This window comes from Vanacampus margaritifer, chromosome 18, assembly GCF_051991255.1.
Source record: "Vanacampus margaritifer isolate UIUO_Vmar chromosome 18, RoL_Vmar_1.0, whole genome shotgun sequence".
NCBI lineage: Eukaryota > Metazoa > Chordata > Actinopteri > Syngnathiformes > Syngnathidae > Vanacampus > Vanacampus margaritifer.
Genome location: NC_135449.1, coordinates 11,941,628 through 11,959,518, shown reverse-complemented (window position 1 = coordinate 11,959,518; position 17,891 = coordinate 11,941,628). Strand labels below are relative to the sequence as shown.

The following is a 17,891-nucleotide window of genomic DNA, read 5'->3' as shown; positions in this document are numbered from 1 at the left end:
AGTTTCCATTGCACTAGCCTTTATAGTTAAACCAAGAGCACCATCTGGAGGAGTAAAAAAAAAAAATCACAAGTGTTTCATGAAGCTTCATGATGCTTCATTTTCCCCATCACTACTGATGGGTTCAGGTTTTGCATTAGAATTTGCTGTGCAGAATCCAGATCCTTTTGCTGACCTGCTCCATGCCTCCAACCAGTCTTGACCAACACTCTGTAGTGGTACAGTCCTGCTCGACCACAATGGGGCACTTGGCTCAGTCTCAGGCTGTCCAGGTGGTCCATTTTATGGGCAATGAGTCCCACCAGCAAGTGAATCAGGATCAGAACAGCACACACAATCCCCACCACCACATTCAAATTGGGACCACCTGCCTGGATAGACATGGAGAACAATTCCAAAGAGCTAGATTTACTCAATCACTTACTCTTCGTGTGTGAATGAGACAACATACAGGCGGCAGGAGCACAACGGCCCCAGGATGAAGAAACAAACTGGCCCCAAACATGGTGAGGTGGCGCGTCAGGCAGTGTACTGTTTGGAGTGTGGTGCCCTCTAGTGGCTTGAGACCCTCACTACGCCAAGTCATCTCCTTGAGGCTATAGTACTGGCACAGAGAGCTGAACACACATAATGACACGGCAACAGGACCACCCTCCATCTCGGATGACGTCAGGCTGACAGACACGGTCTTTGCTGTCTGATTTAAACTAGGACGGAGAAAACTGTTTGAATGAATTGAATTAATTATAATAATGAATGATGTGAATATAAAAGTGTACTCACAGTGGAGAAAGGAATATAGTTTTCTCTGTGAAGGTGTTCAAAGCCGAAAGATTGATGAGCCACGCTTTTGTGAAGGTATCCTGAGATCCACTTGTCATTTTTATCTTAACATGGCCCACGGTCTCTGAAGTAACTCCTAAAGATACATAATTAACACATTATAACATCCCTAGAATGAAATACTGACTTTGTAGCTAGCTTCAGTGCATGTTAATAAATGTTTTTAAAAAAATACAATAAAATCACCTGGTAACTGGCTGAAGTTGAAGGAAATATATAAACCAGTATTTTCATCCAAGCCCCCCACAGTTTTTATTGTAAAGTTCAGACGTCCCTCAAGTGGAAGCGTAACAGTTGGACATGTAGCATTAGCATGTCCATCCACTTTCCCATCCTCACTTGCGTCACTCATCTCCACAGGAAGCTTCCTGTGCATTGTGACTCGAATGGCCTGGTCAGGTTCAAGATCCTTGATGGGCACGGGCTCACCCTGAGGGGTGGTGATCTCCATGGCAACCAGAGAGGTGGAGATCGGAGGGTCGGCTGCAGCCAGCAAAGAGTGAGACTCATCCACTCCTAAAATCACCTGCACCAGCTCTGAGCGCCGACTCTTTAGGTGAGTTGTGAGTGAGGTTGGGATTTGAAACGGACATGGCGGAGTTGATAACTGGGAAGGGATTGTGGGCGGTTGCTTTGATTGCTTAGTGCAGAGAAGGTCGGTGGGGTCGCCATAGAAACCAGCTGTACTGATGTAAGGTGTAACGAATGAAAGCGGCACCTCGCCGGGATGGGGTGAATGCATCAGGGAGCGCATTAAGGCCCCTGCATGGCTAATTGCCGTTTAGGTGATGGCCGATGTGGCCTGCAGAGTTCTGGAGGAGTTGTGTTGAGAAATTGAGGAAATTGCTGATAACGAGGTCGAAGCCAGAGAGTTACCTGTAAACAAGAACATGATAGTTAGGTTAAATGAAGACTCTAAATTGTTTATGTGAGGATTTATGTGATTTTTTTTTAAACCTCCACCATTCAGGGCCAAAAACAGGACAAAACCATGCGTAGTATAAAAGTACTTCTTTCACACCATTTAGTGGCATTTTGGTGACAAGGAACTATGATTTAGTGAGTTGAGGAATATATGTTCATATTGTCTAACATCATTTAATGATTTGATTCAAGTAAGGCATACTCATAAGTAAATGTAACTTTTATAATCACATAAATTTTAATGCATGTCTGCTTAACTCATTCACTCCCAGCCATTTTCACTGAAGCAACTCCCTTCGCTCCCAGCTGTTTTTCCCGGATCTTGACTGATTTTGTAAGGCCCACAGAATAATGTTTTCTATTGCTATAAAAACATGGAACCTACCAAAAGAAAGATTAGAGTCTCTTCTTTTATTTGGATTTTTTTTCTTCCTGTTTTGCAGCAATTAGCATAAAAAAAAGAGCTTGCTGCAACATGGCCCTGGCTGATCTCTTATACTCTGCTGCCAACTGCTGGCCGTTTTTTATATTAACTACCATTGCTTTAAGCCACCTCTTCGTGTCAGAAGCTGCATAAAGGCTTTCTGCATGCGCTTGCATTAAAAAAAAAACATTAAAAAAAATGCATAAACACGTTGTTGGGAGTTAAGGACAAAGTATTAAAAAAACATATTTATACATTTTTGGATTTGAATGAGATGACAACATAAAATGTTAAATTCTCGTGGAAACGTTCCAACATCTGATGAACTAAAGTAATGTATAAAATATATATAATAAAAAATGTACACGAAATCTTCCGGCCTTTGCAACCCTACCTAATATGCCAAGGATGTTCTTCCCTGTTTCAAATGCTGAAACTCCACCACCAGGTCTTTGGTGTTCCTCCATCACATGAATCATCTTCTCAACTGCTTCAAGAACCTTTCCCTGACAGTCGACACACATTATTAAGTCAGCAGGAACAGCCTGGAGAATAAAGAGAGAGGTTACATACTCTGGTGTAGTATTGAACTGTAGCTGGTGAATGATTTTTGAAAAAATGATGGAATGGAGACTGAGCAGTACATTCTTACAGTGGACTGTGCTAAAGCTGAGCTGATTGGATCAACATCCATCATGGAAGAAATGGGGAGGGACACCAAAGCTTTGGTGACATTTTCTCTTATTTCCCTCTTGATTGTGAGCTCTCTGGTACTTCGTTTGGACTCCATCTGTGGTATGTAAATATGACATTATTATACCAGACCAATTGAGTCAGAAAAAGCTATTTTGTTGAACTACCCTGGAAGTATTTGAGCCAAAAAATGGACATGCTTTTGAGGTGTGATAACTATCATTAATGTCATTTATGAATATTTTTTTTAAACTTTCAACCACTTAAAATGCTCAGTGGCATCAGAACCATATATATATATATATATATATATATATATATATATATATATTTTAATGTTTAACTGATTGATTGATTACACTTAAATCTCAAATACAACATGAAGTACGCAACTACACCCCACTTTTGGTTTGGTTTATTTGAACATATAAACATAAAGAAAACACAAAACACATTACAAGTTTAAAATACAAGTTGAAGTAAAAAAGAAAAGAAAAACAAGAATAGGAAGAAAGAAACGTTTATATGTTCAAAAGAATTGATGGTCACTAAAAAGAGCTACATGCTCTGTCCATCCATGACTGAAATCTATCTAGATATCCAATATCTTGGATATTACCTGATTGAGCTGACTCGTGAGAGAAATAGAATATGGGATGATTTCCTGAGGGTTGCCATGTTGGACTAAGGCCCATAAGTCTTTCTGGCTCTTTGTTCGAAGCCACTCACTGGCATTTAAATGGTTCTCCACACTCAGAGTTCTGAAAGTAAAGGGAAATTTGAAAATACAAAGAGCATGTGAATTGAACACATTAACATGAAGAATACCTGTTTAGAGCGATGACACTTGACCCATGGCTGTCTTCTATAAGCAAAGTGACTGTGATAAGTGACTTGTTTTGTCCTTGCACGGGTCTCCCCACTGGAACCAAGCTTCCAAAAGTTGATCGAGTGCCCCTTGGGAAAGAAATAATAAGCCTTTGCATGCTGTACAGACAAGACATACATTTTGACAAGATGGGATAAGTGCTAAAATGAATGAATGAATGTAACTTTATTGTCATTGTAAGTGTTGACATTTTGTTGTTTCAATTTAATTATAACTGTTTTAACTTACTCAGCAAAGATTGATGAGTGTAATAATGTGACCAAACGTTTGAAGATTCTTCCTGCCTCTTATCTCACATAATTCAAACAGCTGTCGGGGTGAAGACAGGATGTCTGGCTTGCGCTCTTTACATATCAATCGACCATCTGGCCATTTGTATTGAATGATGTTTGTCTTAGCTGAGGGAGGGGGCTTGGGGGCAGCAGAGGGAGGAAGAGCAAGGGAGGGGGCTTGGGGGCTGTTTCCTGTGGAAGGGGAGGGGCTTTTTGGAATGCTGCAAGTGGGAGGAGCCACACACACACACGAGGAGAACTGCACTGATTGAGTGTATCATCTTGTCTGTGTCACAGAAATTTCTGAAATAAATCCTTCGAAGGAACCTGATTCACCGATCTCCAGTATGATTCTGAAAATCAACATTACGAACACGCAGAAAACTTAAGGATCGTTTTCCAACATAAGCATTGAAATTGACTTAACAGACACAACCAGTCCAAGAAACTTGAAAAACAATGACGACCAAAGGGAGACAGAACAGTCCATTCTCGCTTTTCAGCGCCCCAAGATCTTATATAAGAAGGGAAGACGCTATGGAGGGAGAAAGAAAGAAAGAAAGAAAGAAAGAAAGAAAGAAAGAAAGAAAGAAAGAAAGAAAGAAGGCTCGAGTCATGCCTTCAAATGGGAGCACAGTATGAGCCTGGAAAAAAAAGTAATAAGCGATATATAAAATGGATGGGAAATTTTCTATTAATGCTGTGGTTCCACTTACTTGTACAGAGTGAGAACAGGGCACATTATGGGATGGCACGGTGCAACCTGAAAGCTATAGATGAGCTCAGAGAGTGTGCTTTCTTCATCACTCCACCCTGCCATAAAAAAAAACATACATGTGATGGAAACGGAATAAAAACTGCAGGCTTGACAGTTTTGTGTTTTGTAGTGCAAGATTACCCGAGCAGTTGAAGGTGACGACAGTCCCCAGCGGATGAATGTGTGACTCTGTGTTCAAGTCACAAAGACCTCCATTAGGGGGCTTGTTGGGTACAACTGTCTGACTTGCACTGCCCCACCTCCCGCTGCCGGGCACAGTCACATTGAGAGTGAAGGTATACATGTACCCGGAAAACACAACATCTGAACGCAACACTAATCTAGACGAATGTCTTCCTGTAGAGGTGGCGGCCTTGTCGAGGTCAAACGTGACGCCTGACTCATCCTCGGCGCTCCAACTATACTGTAACGACAGTTGCAAGCCACGGCGTATTTAATTGGTTTGAAAACACATTAGCATATTATCAACTGATAAACTCATACTTGAGCTTGGTCATCACACTCTCCACAATGTCCAGACAGGATGATGGGGGTGTGGCCTGGACAGGATCCACACTCCACAAACACAGGAAGTTGTGGTGCTTCACACACACTTACCTAAACAGACGGTAAGTGCTAATAGAGTTCAACTTTGAAAGAATAATGCATATGAAGATAATTTGACATCTAAATATAGAAATAATTTTTTTTTTTTTTTTTTTACCTAAAACAATGCATTTGAAAATTCATAGATAGCTGTAAACTAATGTAACATCTAAAAACGGTTTTGTTTTTTTAAGCCCTTCCACAGTTAACTATAGGCATATAATGATAAAATCTTACCTTTGACACTATGGCGATGTAATTTTTTTGAAAACATTTGGTATTTTGCTGGCTATTTTTCTAACGCATAAGTAAATGCCCGGTTCAATTTAACCCCGCATCTCCCCGTGTGGTTGCCGCGCCCCTCCGGTCCTAAAACAGCTGCCGCCCACAAAACTTTGGAGAGAGCTGCACACAAGACCAGCCAGTCCTTGCAGTACAACCGTGTCTTCTTTAAATATGAAAATTGGATGGATGTTCAATTCTTCAATAAACATTTGATACAAAATGGCTCCTTTGTCGCAAGAAATCGTAGTGGAGGAGGGGGAAAAGAAAAAACCCCGGGACCTTCTGCTTACAGGGTGAGTGCACTAGCCACTACACTATTCATTCAGTTAGGTACAACAGTGCAGAAATTTTACTTGTAGTTTAACCAAGTGTCAGCCACGAAACCTTTCTGGGAATTTAAGACAGTCAATTGGCATTGCAAATGTGAAGGATAATGGATTGTTTTGAATTCATTTGGACAGCAAGTTTAATGATAAAGTACTTTTATCACTATCCTGTAGGCATGGAGGTCTCAGAGAAAGTGGGCGTGTGTTTAGTCCGCATAGGGGGTGCGGGGGTGGGTCCGTACCTGATGACGTCATAGAGTGAGCACCCGCTCGTTTTCTCGGATTGGGAGGGGCTGGTGCTTGGAGAGCAGAATGACTTAGAATTTCTCAGGGCGGCGAATGGAGGAAAACACCACTTTGGTGATGTTTTTGGTGAGTAATTAGCATTTTAACATGGCTAAAAGGTCAAGTTACTGTCCGTTTGAAAAAAAAAAATACACACATCGGTTTTGCTTTTTAGGGTGTGCAACTCTTTAACCCTGGAGAACCCAAGAACCCTTTTCTTCTTTGGAAAATTATGAATTATACATTAAATGACTGCTATAAGTTCACTGAACACCAAAATGTGTTTTTTTTTTCAATTTTAACCCTTTTTTTTAACTAGCTCAGAGTTGCTAATTTATCAAAATATATATATATAAAACATACTCCTAGGCATTCTGCAACATGATATGAAATAGATTAACAAAAAAAACACAATTTTACCATCTGATGGTTTGCTGAGAAAATGGTTTTGTTTGGATTGATTTCCAGCTCAACAAAACAGCATGTTGCCAGCCATCTTGTCACCACCACTCTGGCTCATGTAAGTACAATATTCATCCACTAGATGGCCCCATGCAGGGGTCAGAAGTGGCACTCTGGACTTTTGAAGTTTAATTTGTAAAAAAAAAGAGAAGGTCTTTGTTATTTGAGTAACAGAATTTATAGGGGTCAAATTTGACCCCGTGGGTTCTCCAGGGTTGCATTGAAAGGGGCTACATGGATTCAAATGTTTGTCAAATACTGTTATAGTCAATACTCACTGTCTGCATGAAGGATCCGGGTGTCCTTCCCGCTTTATTTATGATTAGGGTAAAAGTATAGATGGTGTCTGGGTGTAACTGTTTGCTGGTTATTGTCACAATACTGCTATTGCTCTCAATGGGAATCGTTGAATCCTGTGACTTCAAACATAGGTAGGCAAATTAGTAAGACAACTCAAATCTATTTTCCCCACTTAAAATGATGGAAAATATGCGGGCACGCACCTCTATTGTGAAGCTCCACTGATACTGCAGTGCCACATCTCCTTCTTGGTCTGCATTAGGATCTTGAGACCTACTTCCGTCCAGCACAAGATCACGGTTGCTTGACCACAGTCTATGTGAACCTCCATTGATAATTGCCACCAACGGGGAACCGACTACAGTGACTTTGGTTTTTCGTTGCACTAGCAGAGGAGTTCCTTGGAGGGAAACGGTGAATAAAAGGCAATACTCTCCCACATTGAGGGAATGCTTTGGGAGCCGGAGAAAAGGTGATGTTGTACCATTGAGAAAGACTCTGTTCCCATTGAGGTCCATATTGTCATTAGTACAATCAGACACTCGGAACATCTCCCACTGGTATGTTGTCTTGTAGGCAGAGCAGTTAACATCCACACTTGCTTCAAAGAAATTCACTCTGGATCGGAAAATAGTTGGCTGGCTCTGGATAAGTGAAGCTTGAGGGTTGGAACACTCCAACTCCGCCACATCTACGCGCAGTCGTCCAGACGTGTGGCTGACACTGTTGGAGACGTTGACCATAACAATGTATACGCCAGCCTTGCCAAACGTATGACTGACCGAACTGAGATGTGTGTGCCATTCTTTGATGGAGTTCCCAAATTTCCACATGTATCTCAGGTTGCTCCCTCCATTAATTTTAGCAGAAAATACCACAACATGTCCGGAAAATATTGGTTGTGAGTGACAAACGATTTGGACCTCCTTAACAGGCCATTCAACTGTCAGAGTCTTGTTTAGCATCTTGGAGCAGACGCCGTTGCTTGCAAGCACAGTCAAGAACAATGAAGCATTTGTGTGTGGAGTAAAGACGACTTCTTTCCCTTTGAGCCACAAAGGTTCCGTATCTTCCAAGTAAAATATCCAAGTGTAGTTGACTGAAAACTCATTTTGATCATCCACCTCAAAACGAACCTCCTTCAGAGCCTCTATGGCACGACGAGCAGGGGTTAAGAGTCGCACAGGTTTTATATTCCCCATGACCTGAACTTTGGTTGAGATCTGTGCACTGCTCACCAGATTCCGAGCTGTCAGGTTAACAACGTGTGTACCTGCCGGAAGGTTTGATGTGGTGAACGATCCCTCAACCACATCCTGACGATGAATCCAGTCTTTAGTTTCAAACATCAAAACAAAGCTTGCATTGCTTCCTTTCTTGATGCTTGGCGTGAAAGTAACTTCCTCTTCAGTACAGAGAGGATCCTTGGTAATGTTTAGAGTGAGACTTTGGATTCGATTCTGGACGATCACACTGTGTGTAACTTCCTGACAGTTAATTGCATTGGAGACATTCATAGACACTCTGTAAATGCCTTCATTGAGAAAAGTGTAGGTAAAGCTGTGGTTGGTTTCCCAAAAAAGGGAGGTTGTGGCATCACTAACTTTCCAGAACCAGTGCAGATCACTACCTTTGTGGACAACCCCTTGGAATGACACAGAAGTATTTGTGCTTATATGAAACGGTAACATCTTGCCACCGATTGTAAAGTTCGCTTCTTCTATTTCTTCTTGGACTGTAAAGATTTTAGTGTCATTACATTGACTGATGGCGTTTTGAACAAGAACTTTAACAAAGTAATCTCCTGAACTGGTGAACTTGTGAAGAAGAAAAGGAGCATCTGTCTCAAGGAGTGCAAGACCAGTATCCCCGTACCAAAAGTACCTGAGGTGAGAACCAGTAAGGACTGATACGGAAATGTTTACAAACTTCCCAACTGCCACAATATCTGTCCGCGTTGTTATGTGTGCGCTTGTTACACGTTCCACAGCCACAACTGAAGCAATACTGGTGGTATTACCCACCTTGTTAGAGGCATTTAATTGAACTGTAAGCCTACCAGGATTTTCAACTACAAGCTGAAAACGTTCTCCATCAGCTGTCATTTTATTTTGCGTAGCAAGCCACTTATATGTGACATTAGAGCCTTTTGTGACTGAAGCGACAAACACCAGATCCTCACGGGTCGGTAAGTATGTCATATTTGTCAGTCTAGGACAATCAATGCGAAGACCCTCTATTCTCTCAAAGACTTCAACTGAAATCAGAGCCTCCCTTCTGCTCACCAGATTCTGGGTTATACATCTTACTTGATACTGTCCTGCTTTAGGAAAAACAAATGTAAAGTTTGGAGTTCCCTGTTGTGTTGGAACCAAACCATCCACTGTCCAGTAGTAGGTAGCGCTACTCTTATCACTGCTAACTGTTGTGATAAAAGTTTCTTCTCCGACCACACTGTATGGCTGAATGGTTTGGAGGCTCAAGTCCAAAACAGGATGCAAGACATTCACCTGGAGGGTCGCAGACTCACGACTTATTGCGTTAAATGCGGTGGCGGTGACTGCGAATTCACCCGTTGCGGTAAACGCATGCGACGCATTTTGTTTCTGCTCTGTCGGGGAACCATCTCCAAAATCCCAAAGCACAGACACGTTGCTACCAGTGCAGCTAGCAACCCAAAATGATGCTGATGTATTGACAGTCACAGTCTGACTTCCTTGCACCAAAGAGAAATTGCTGACAGGTTTTTGAATGGTGATGCTAGCGTTGGCCGTTTTGCTGCTGACTTTGTTACTCGCTGTTACAAATACTTCTTGAAGGCCTTCATCTGTGAAGGTAAAACATTGTTGGCTACGTTCTGTCACAGCAGATTCACTCGAAGAGCTGCTGAACCACTTAAATTGGCAACTAGTTGAATGTTCTGGAATAAATAACACCCTGAAACACACTTCATCTCCTGTGGCTGCTACATTTTGAGATGACTGCACTGACATATCAGTTATTGCTGTTTGAACACAGACAGTGCTAATGTATACCACAGTGCTAATAGAGCTTTTCACAGTTAGGCTAACATTGAAATGACCTGGGCTGGGAAATGTATGCATAGCTGTGGCTCGCCCTGGCACCAAAGTCACGGGGGTTCCCTCACCAAACAGCCAATGGAAAACCAGCATGGATACATTTCCATTCACCAAAGCAGAAAACTCCACGTTTCTACCAGTCACGACACACTCAGTCGGCGTCACTCCTATAACCGCTAACCTATACACAACCACACTGATGAACTGGTGAGCACGGCTAACAGAATTAGAGACATTTACCCCGACTGTGTAGTTCCCCTGAAACTTATAGATTTGTGAAACTGAGCCATCTGTCAGATTTCCCTGCTTGGATCCATCGCCAAAGTCAAAGTCCCAAAAAAGCCTCGTACCAGTTGCGACAGTAGCTCTGCAATCGGTAAGAGAGCCCAACTCACCGGCTCCGGTGCAACTAACACTTAGTCCAGTTATTCTCTCCAGAACTTCCACCATGAGCCAAGTGCTAAGCATGGAAAGAGTGTTGTTGGCACACAATGTGATGTTGTAATCTCCCGTGGATGTAAAGGTGTGTTCAACTTTTTTGTCGGTACGTTGGACAGGTTTGGATTTATCGCCAAAATTCCAAGTGTAGATGACATTGTCGGCGGCGGGATCGGTGAAAGCTTCCAGGAGATGAGTCTCATTAACAATGGCCGCCAAAGTGGTGGCGTTAAAGAAGAGGCGAGTTAACAGATGACGGACGTTTATCTTGATAAACTTGTCTACTTTTTCATATCGGTTGGAAACTTCTACTTGAAGATTGAAGTTACCTGCAATAATGAAAATCAACTCATAGTCATAGTGTTGCTCACAAACAATGGAGAACAACTATAGCTTAATATGCGTGAGTGTTTACCTGGTGTAGTATAGGTAACATTCACAGAGTGCTGCACGAACACTTGCGTCTCTCCGCCAAGCGCCTCCATGGTGTCACATGGCGCAGGCACAGTGTGAATAACACTACCGTGACCATCGCCAAAATCCCATCTATATAATGATGAATAGTTGAATACAAACATTAACCCACACGTCAAGTGATATTATTAACTGCAAAATAATTTTTAAAGATGAGAGGGGGTGTTATAAATGATAATTTTTTGGTGACACAATTTTAATTAATTTATTTATTTATTAACATATAAGAAGCATAGTTTACCTGAAGGTAGCTGGCAGGGCAATGTCCACTTTGACCCTGAGGGTAAAGAGGTGTGCATCACCCACAGCTACGACCCTCCTGACAAACACGAACTCAGGCTCACCCAGTGGGTTCATTTCATTCACAGTCAGGAGGAGCTGCTTGCTCTGGGAGCTCACAGGGTTGGATGCTGTGACCTGTTATTTTAATCAATGATGTTGAATCCGCACAATTAAATCCTTAACTCATTCACTCCCAGACATTTTCACTGAAGCAACCCCCTTCGCTCCCGGCTGTTTTACTGGATTTTGACTGATTTTGCGAGGCCCAACAATATTGTGTTCTTTTGCTATAAAAAACATGGAACCTACTAAAAGAAAGATTAGAGTCTCTTCTTTCATCAGGAAAAAAAAGTATATTTGTATCCGTTTCCGTTTTGCAGCAATTAGCATTAGAATATAGCTAAATGTCATCATTGCTCACACATCTGTTTAAAACACTGGGGAAAGGAGCTTTTTTGCAACATGGCCTTGGTTGATCTCTTATACTCTGCTGCCACCTGCTGGCCATTATATAATTTTATTAAGTATAAGTTATTATGTAATAACTACCACTGCTTTAAGCGACCGCTTCAGGTCAGAGGCTTCTGTATGCTCTAGCATAAAAAAACAACAACATAAAAATATAAATTTTGGGGCATGGCAATATTTAAAATAGAACGATTTTATAAGTTTTTGGGAGAAGTGAGTTAAAAAGTGTTTTATACCTTTAGTTTGTACTCAGCAGGTTTCTTGAACACGACACTATAAGATTCTCCTTCATATGCAAACGCCTCCAAGTTGCCAATCACCCACGAGAATGTCACAGATGAGCCACTTTCCACTTGGGCTGTAAACAACTGTGCGAGAATATGCAAAACAATAAGGATGTAACAATTCTTGAAAATTTACAATTACATTGAAAATCTAACCTGAGGAATGTCCACAAGCATCCTCTGGTGTTTGTGTGGCTCCACGCGGAGTCCTGAAACTGCCTCATAGCCACACAGTGTCACATTCAAACTCTGAGACCTAACAGCATCTACCACACTGATATTCAGCATCTGGACCCCCACTGAAGGTAAGACTACAGTCGCAGAGGAGAACCACACATCCTCAGAATATGCCTTGCATTCGAGCAGATCTTCAGGGCAAATTGGGCTGAAGCGGAGTCCAGTACGGCGCACGGGAGCCGACCATGAAGACATGGCACTCTCTCCTGATATCACCATGACAACCACGAGGGTTGCAAGATGAAGTTGAAGGTGGATCTGGTTCTTTTCATCCGGTGGAGGATGGATAATCTTCAACCCAAATGTAGATCTCACATTAGGAGCCAGGGACTTCATTTTGGAAGGTGTGGTTGTTTCCAACATCCCCCCGTGCTCCGTCCCTCCATGAATAGAGTCCACATAAAGCAATCTCAGATCACATACCACCCCATCCAGCCAGTGTTCATCTTGAGGCATGACAGTGAGGCCTCCCTCCCACCAGCCCCCCCATTTTGTCCTCTGAAGAGACAGGTAACTCTGTCGCCAGGGGGAATTTAGGGGGGCTTCACTGGCGAGGCAGAGCAAAAAGTTGCCTGGGTCTCGAGTGTGTTGAATGGCGACAATATCGTCAGGGTACACAACGATGGCTCCTTCGCGAAGAACAACCTACAGTGAAATAAATACATAAGTATGCGTAAGAATGTGTCACTACTTACCAAAAAATTTCACAATCAAGGACATATTTATTTTAGCTTGTAAAAGGAAATAAGCAAAAATCACACATTTCACTATTAGTGAGGTCAGCATTGCATTTGCATTAAGCAAAATCTAGCAGTTCTATCAATAGCAGACGGCCATTTTGCCACTTGCTGTCGAGTGAAAATGACATCACAGTTGCTCAGGTCTAAGGCAACAACCAAACACAGCTCAGTTTCGGAAAACAGGTGAGCTGTGATTGGTCGTTGCCCAAGGCCTGAGCAACTGTGATGTCATTGTCACTCGACAGCAACTGGCAAAATGGCCGCCCCTCGAAATGGACAAAAACGGCTGGATTTTGCTGCCTGCCTAACTCGTATTCCAAAAATGTAATATTAATCAGAATGTCATTTTTAGACTAGAGAGGTCACATATAACATATTATTGTTGAGAAATGTTTATGGATGACTTTTTGCATTAAGCAGCAAAATCCAGCAGCTTTTATCAATATCAGAAGGCGGCCATTTTGCAATTTGCTGTAGAAGGACAATGACTTTACAGTTGCTCAGGTCTTAGGTAACCATCAATCACAGGTGAGATATGATTGGTCAGTTCCTGAGCAACTGTGATGTCATCAGCAAGTAGCAAAATGGCCACCTCGGCCCTGAGATGGATAAAAACAGCTGTATTTTGCTGCATAACTCATACTGTATTCCACAAATCTAATATTAATTTGAATGTCATGTTTAGACTAGTGAGGTCACATATAACATATTATTGTTGAGAAATGTTTGAGGTTGACTTTTTGCATTAAGCAGCAAAATCCAGCAGTTTTTATCAATAACAGAAGGCGGCCATTTTGCCACTTGCTGTCAAATGAAAATGACACCACAGTTGCTCAGGTTACAGGTAACAATCAATCACAGGTGAGATATGATTGGTTATTGCCTGAGCAACTGTGATGTCATCAGTAAGTGGCAAAATGGCCGCCCCTCGAAATGGACAAAAACGGCTGGATTTTGCTGCCTTCCTAACTCGTATTCCACAAATGTAATCTTAATCCGAATGTCATATTTAGACTAGAGAGGTCACATATAACATATTATTGCTGAGAAATGTTTATGGTTGACTTTTTGCATTAAGCAGCGAAATCCAGCAGCTTTTATCAATATCAGAAGGCGGCCATTTTGCCATTTGCTGTAGAGTGAAAATGACTTAACAGTTGCTCAGGTTTTACAGGTCTTAGGTAACAATCAATCACAGGTGAGATATGATTGGTCAGTTCCTGAGCAACTGTGATGTCATCAGCAAGTGGCAAAATGGCCGCCCCGGCCCTGAGATGGATGAAAACAGCTGGATTTTGCTGCATAACTCATATTCCACAAATGTAATCTTAATCCGAATGTCATGTTTAGACTAGTGAGGTCACATATAACATATTATTGTTGAGAAATGTTTAAGGTTGACTTTTTGCATTAAGCAGCAAAATCCAGCAGTTTTTATCAATAACAGAAGGCGGCCATTTTGCCACTTGCTGTCAAGTGAAAATGACATCACAGTTGCTCAGGCCTTGGGCAACGACCATTCACAGCTCACCTGTTTTTTGAAGCTGATCTGTGATTGGTTGTTACCTGAGGCCTGAGCAACTGTGATGTCATTTTCACTCGACAGCAAGTGGCAAAATGGCCAATCACAGCTCAGCTTCAGAAAACAGGTGAGATGTGGTTGGTCGTTGCCAGAGCCCAGAGCAACTGTGATGTCATCAGCAAGTGGCAAAATGGCCGCCCAGTGAGATGTATAAAAGCAGCTGAATTTTGCTACATAACTCATATTTCACAAATGTAATATTAATCAGAATGTCATGTTTAGACTAGTGAGTTCACATATAACATTATTGTCGAGAAATGTTTAAGGTTGACTTCCTCTTTAACATTAACTAGCAATATATCTCATTTGGCTACTCACACTTAACATTTGCAATTGTGACATAGGGCTTATTTTCAGTGGTACGTCCGCCACCAAGTGGTAGAAAGGTGCTATAGCTGCGTATCTGGGCGGTAAGGCAAACCCGCGTCCCGCTGCTGCGGAGGCGTAAGTAGAACATGGACGACTGTTGGGAAGGCAGGCTTCGAGAATATGACACCAGTACTGGCCCGTGTTGCACCCCCCTGTCGTGTTGCACAGTGGAACCAGTGAGCAGCAGCTGAAGGGATTCAAAAGAGAACCGCAACCTAAAGGAGCAAAGAGAATATTAACAGGATATATATGCAGAAAGGATGAACTGTTTTGTACCTGGAGGTACTAGGTGGGAATTGGGATTGCAGTAGGGTCGAAGGATTTGAATGCGGGCCAGTGAGGAGGTCGGACTGGGCTGGACTACCAGTTCCAGGGATGTCACTTGACCCGCATGACTGAACCACAAGCCAGGGAACAACTGCATCTGTGGACCACAAACAATCATGGCTTCTCACGATTGAACACTAACACTGATGGGGAGAGTGTAAAACGACGCCATGTTCTTAATCAAAAAAGTTTAGAGACTCCATCGGGACATTTTACTGACCTCCACCGCAGGTTGCTCAACATCAGGGACACTTGCTAAGGGATCGATCTGGACCCGCTGATAGATGCCAGTCATCAGAACAACTCCCACCACATAACTGTCCGGGTCTGGTAACGACTCTGCAGCATATGGAAGTACAATATAGAAAGATTCTAAAATAGTGTTCCAATGACACACTTACCATTCATGTCATTTTGACAGAAGAAATGGTATTGTGTAACACAGGTTGTTGTCCTCCACTGTCCAGGTGTCCCCAAAGCCATTTGAGTGCACACTTCCTGTTTGTTGCCTCCACCTCGCCACGGAGGACTTGCTGACTCCACAAGCCCAACCTCATCTGGTCCATCTTCACTTACTCCATGAATCCAAACCCACTCAGTGCTTTTCCTATGGGGCATATTAGAGAAGAATTTTTAAATTGTTTGCATGTAAATAGATGTGTCTCCAGTCACCCACTTAAGTACAGTAAATTCTGTTGAGTAAATTTTACTCTTAAATTGAGTCTATTTGGTCCCACGCTAAACAGAGTAAAATTTACACTTGGAAGAGAGTAAAATATTCAGAGTAAATTTTACTTAAAGTATATTTAGTGTGGATGAGAGAATTTGCCTATCTCGTGAAAAAAACTATCAACTCATTCACTGCCATTGACGGCTATAGACGTGAAAAATTCATTTGAACTATTTCTATTAGTTTAACATTCCCCACACTTTTGTTAACAAGAGTAAGAAAATTTATATATTTTTCTAAATTGTATTAGAACAGATATAAAATTTGTGATTAATCGTGAGTTAACTAGTGAAGTCATGCGATTAATTACGATTAAAAAATTTAATCACCTGACGCCCCTAATTTTTAATCTTTTCTTAAAAAAATAAAAGATTATTAAAACTAGTTAACTCACGATTAATCACAAATTTTATATCTGTTCTAAATGTACAATATTTTTTTTCTAGGTTTTCATACTCTTGTTAACAAAAGTGGAAAAATGTTAAACTAATAGAAATAGTTCAAATACATTTTTGACCTTTATAACCGTCAATGGCAGTGAATGAGTTAAAGATTTTTCATTCAGAAAGTACATTTTGCAAGGAGAGATTTTGACAAAAAATTACTAGGTTGTTGTTTGTTTGTTTTTTTCTGGGGGGGGGGGGGGGGTTATATTTTTAAACTAAAAAAATAAAGCAGTTATATTAAATTGGTCAACAAAAAAAATAGCTTTTTTTTAAGTTACACAAGTTTGGAAGACTGCCACTCTACCACCTGAGCTATGCCACTCCTACTGTAAGTCATATTTTTTGAGCTAATTCCTAAAATGCGTTTGTGATACGGCCAAAGCCAAAGTATTAAAAAAACAACTTTTTTCATGAATAAATGACACAAATTAGGAAAACCAATGAAAAATATTATCAGTGTTAACTCCCAATTTCAACCTGATATATTTTGAGACAACATACTTTATCCATTAGATGTCATCATGCATTTTTGGCACGTTACAAATTTTCTAGTTCTTTGTAGACTCACACTGGGAAGGAGTAATGGAGGAAGTTTTGCAGCTCCAAAGTATCAGCAGCTGCCACTCGTCCTCCGCGTGTCCGCTGACAGGAAGCCAAAGCCTCAGACCACGTGGATGTCTTCTCGGACAGCCAGAAGCATCGCAGGCTGGGCAGGTGCACGCGACCGCCTTCTGGACAAGAGCTGACTTCTGCGCCTTCACATTCACATGCAAAATAAACTATTGTTGTAGCGTCCTCCTAATATCACATTCAATCATTAAAGTGTCATTGATCGGCTGCCAAAACCGATCAAAAAAAAAAGAAGCAACAAAACTTCTCACCTCCCGATGTGCTGATCAAAACAATGAAAAGAATGCTCCAAGGCTGCTCCTGTGGAGTCAGTATTAGTCTCATCTTACTCAGTATGAGGTACTAACCCCCCCAAAAAAGCAGCTTGGTTTTCTCTACATCTTCAGTGCAGTTGTAGAGGGAAAAAAGTCATCTTAAACCTGATGTTGTTTGTTTACGCCCTCACAGTAATGTCCTGCGTCCCACCACAAGCCATCCCAGGATAAGTTGTCTTGGAGCTTCTGTCGAAAAGGTCTCTCCACCCCTCTCTTTGAGCGCCCGGGTGACTTTTACTTTGTCTCTCAGCAACAACTATAAAAGCGGAGTGGACAGAGGAGGCCCACACGGCTCATTAGCAAGTTGTAAACCAAATGCAACACAGGGCACAATGAGAAAAAAACAATACATATTTTAATTATATACTAAGATAAATTGCATTGGAAAAAAAGTATATTTTTAAAAAAAAAATATATATATATT

General features: G+C 41.6%; 1 protein-coding gene across 1 annotated transcript in view; it reads right to left on the bottom strand.

Annotated features, from left to right (window-relative positions):
* The window catches only part of pkd1b (polycystic kidney disease 1b), a 30,005-nt gene extending 12,425 nt beyond the window's left edge, over positions 1–17,580 (bottom strand). Inside the window, 22 exon segments of the mRNA XM_077549776.1 lie at positions 176–371; positions 452–617; positions 784–919; positions 1,030–1,719; positions 2,586–2,736; positions 2,844–2,981; positions 3,504–3,645; positions 3,713–3,841; positions 4,762–4,858; positions 4,944–5,226; positions 5,307–5,420; positions 7,270–10,913; positions 11,000–11,130; positions 11,300–11,445; positions 12,045–12,176; positions 12,249–12,974; positions 14,970–15,235; positions 15,297–15,444; positions 15,568–15,686; positions 15,749–15,954; positions 17,092–17,272; positions 17,405–17,580. Of these exon segments, the coding sequence (XP_077405902.1) occupies positions 176–371; positions 452–617; positions 784–919; positions 1,030–1,719; positions 2,586–2,736; positions 2,844–2,981; positions 3,504–3,645; positions 3,713–3,841; positions 4,762–4,858; positions 4,944–5,226; positions 5,307–5,420; positions 7,270–10,913; positions 11,000–11,130; positions 11,300–11,445; positions 12,045–12,176; positions 12,249–12,974; positions 14,970–15,235; positions 15,297–15,444; positions 15,568–15,686; positions 15,749–15,954; positions 17,092–17,272; positions 17,405–17,477 (8,014 nt within the window). The 5' untranslated portion in view covers positions 17,478–17,580.
* Between the last annotated feature and the right edge of the window lie 311 nt (positions 17,581–17,891).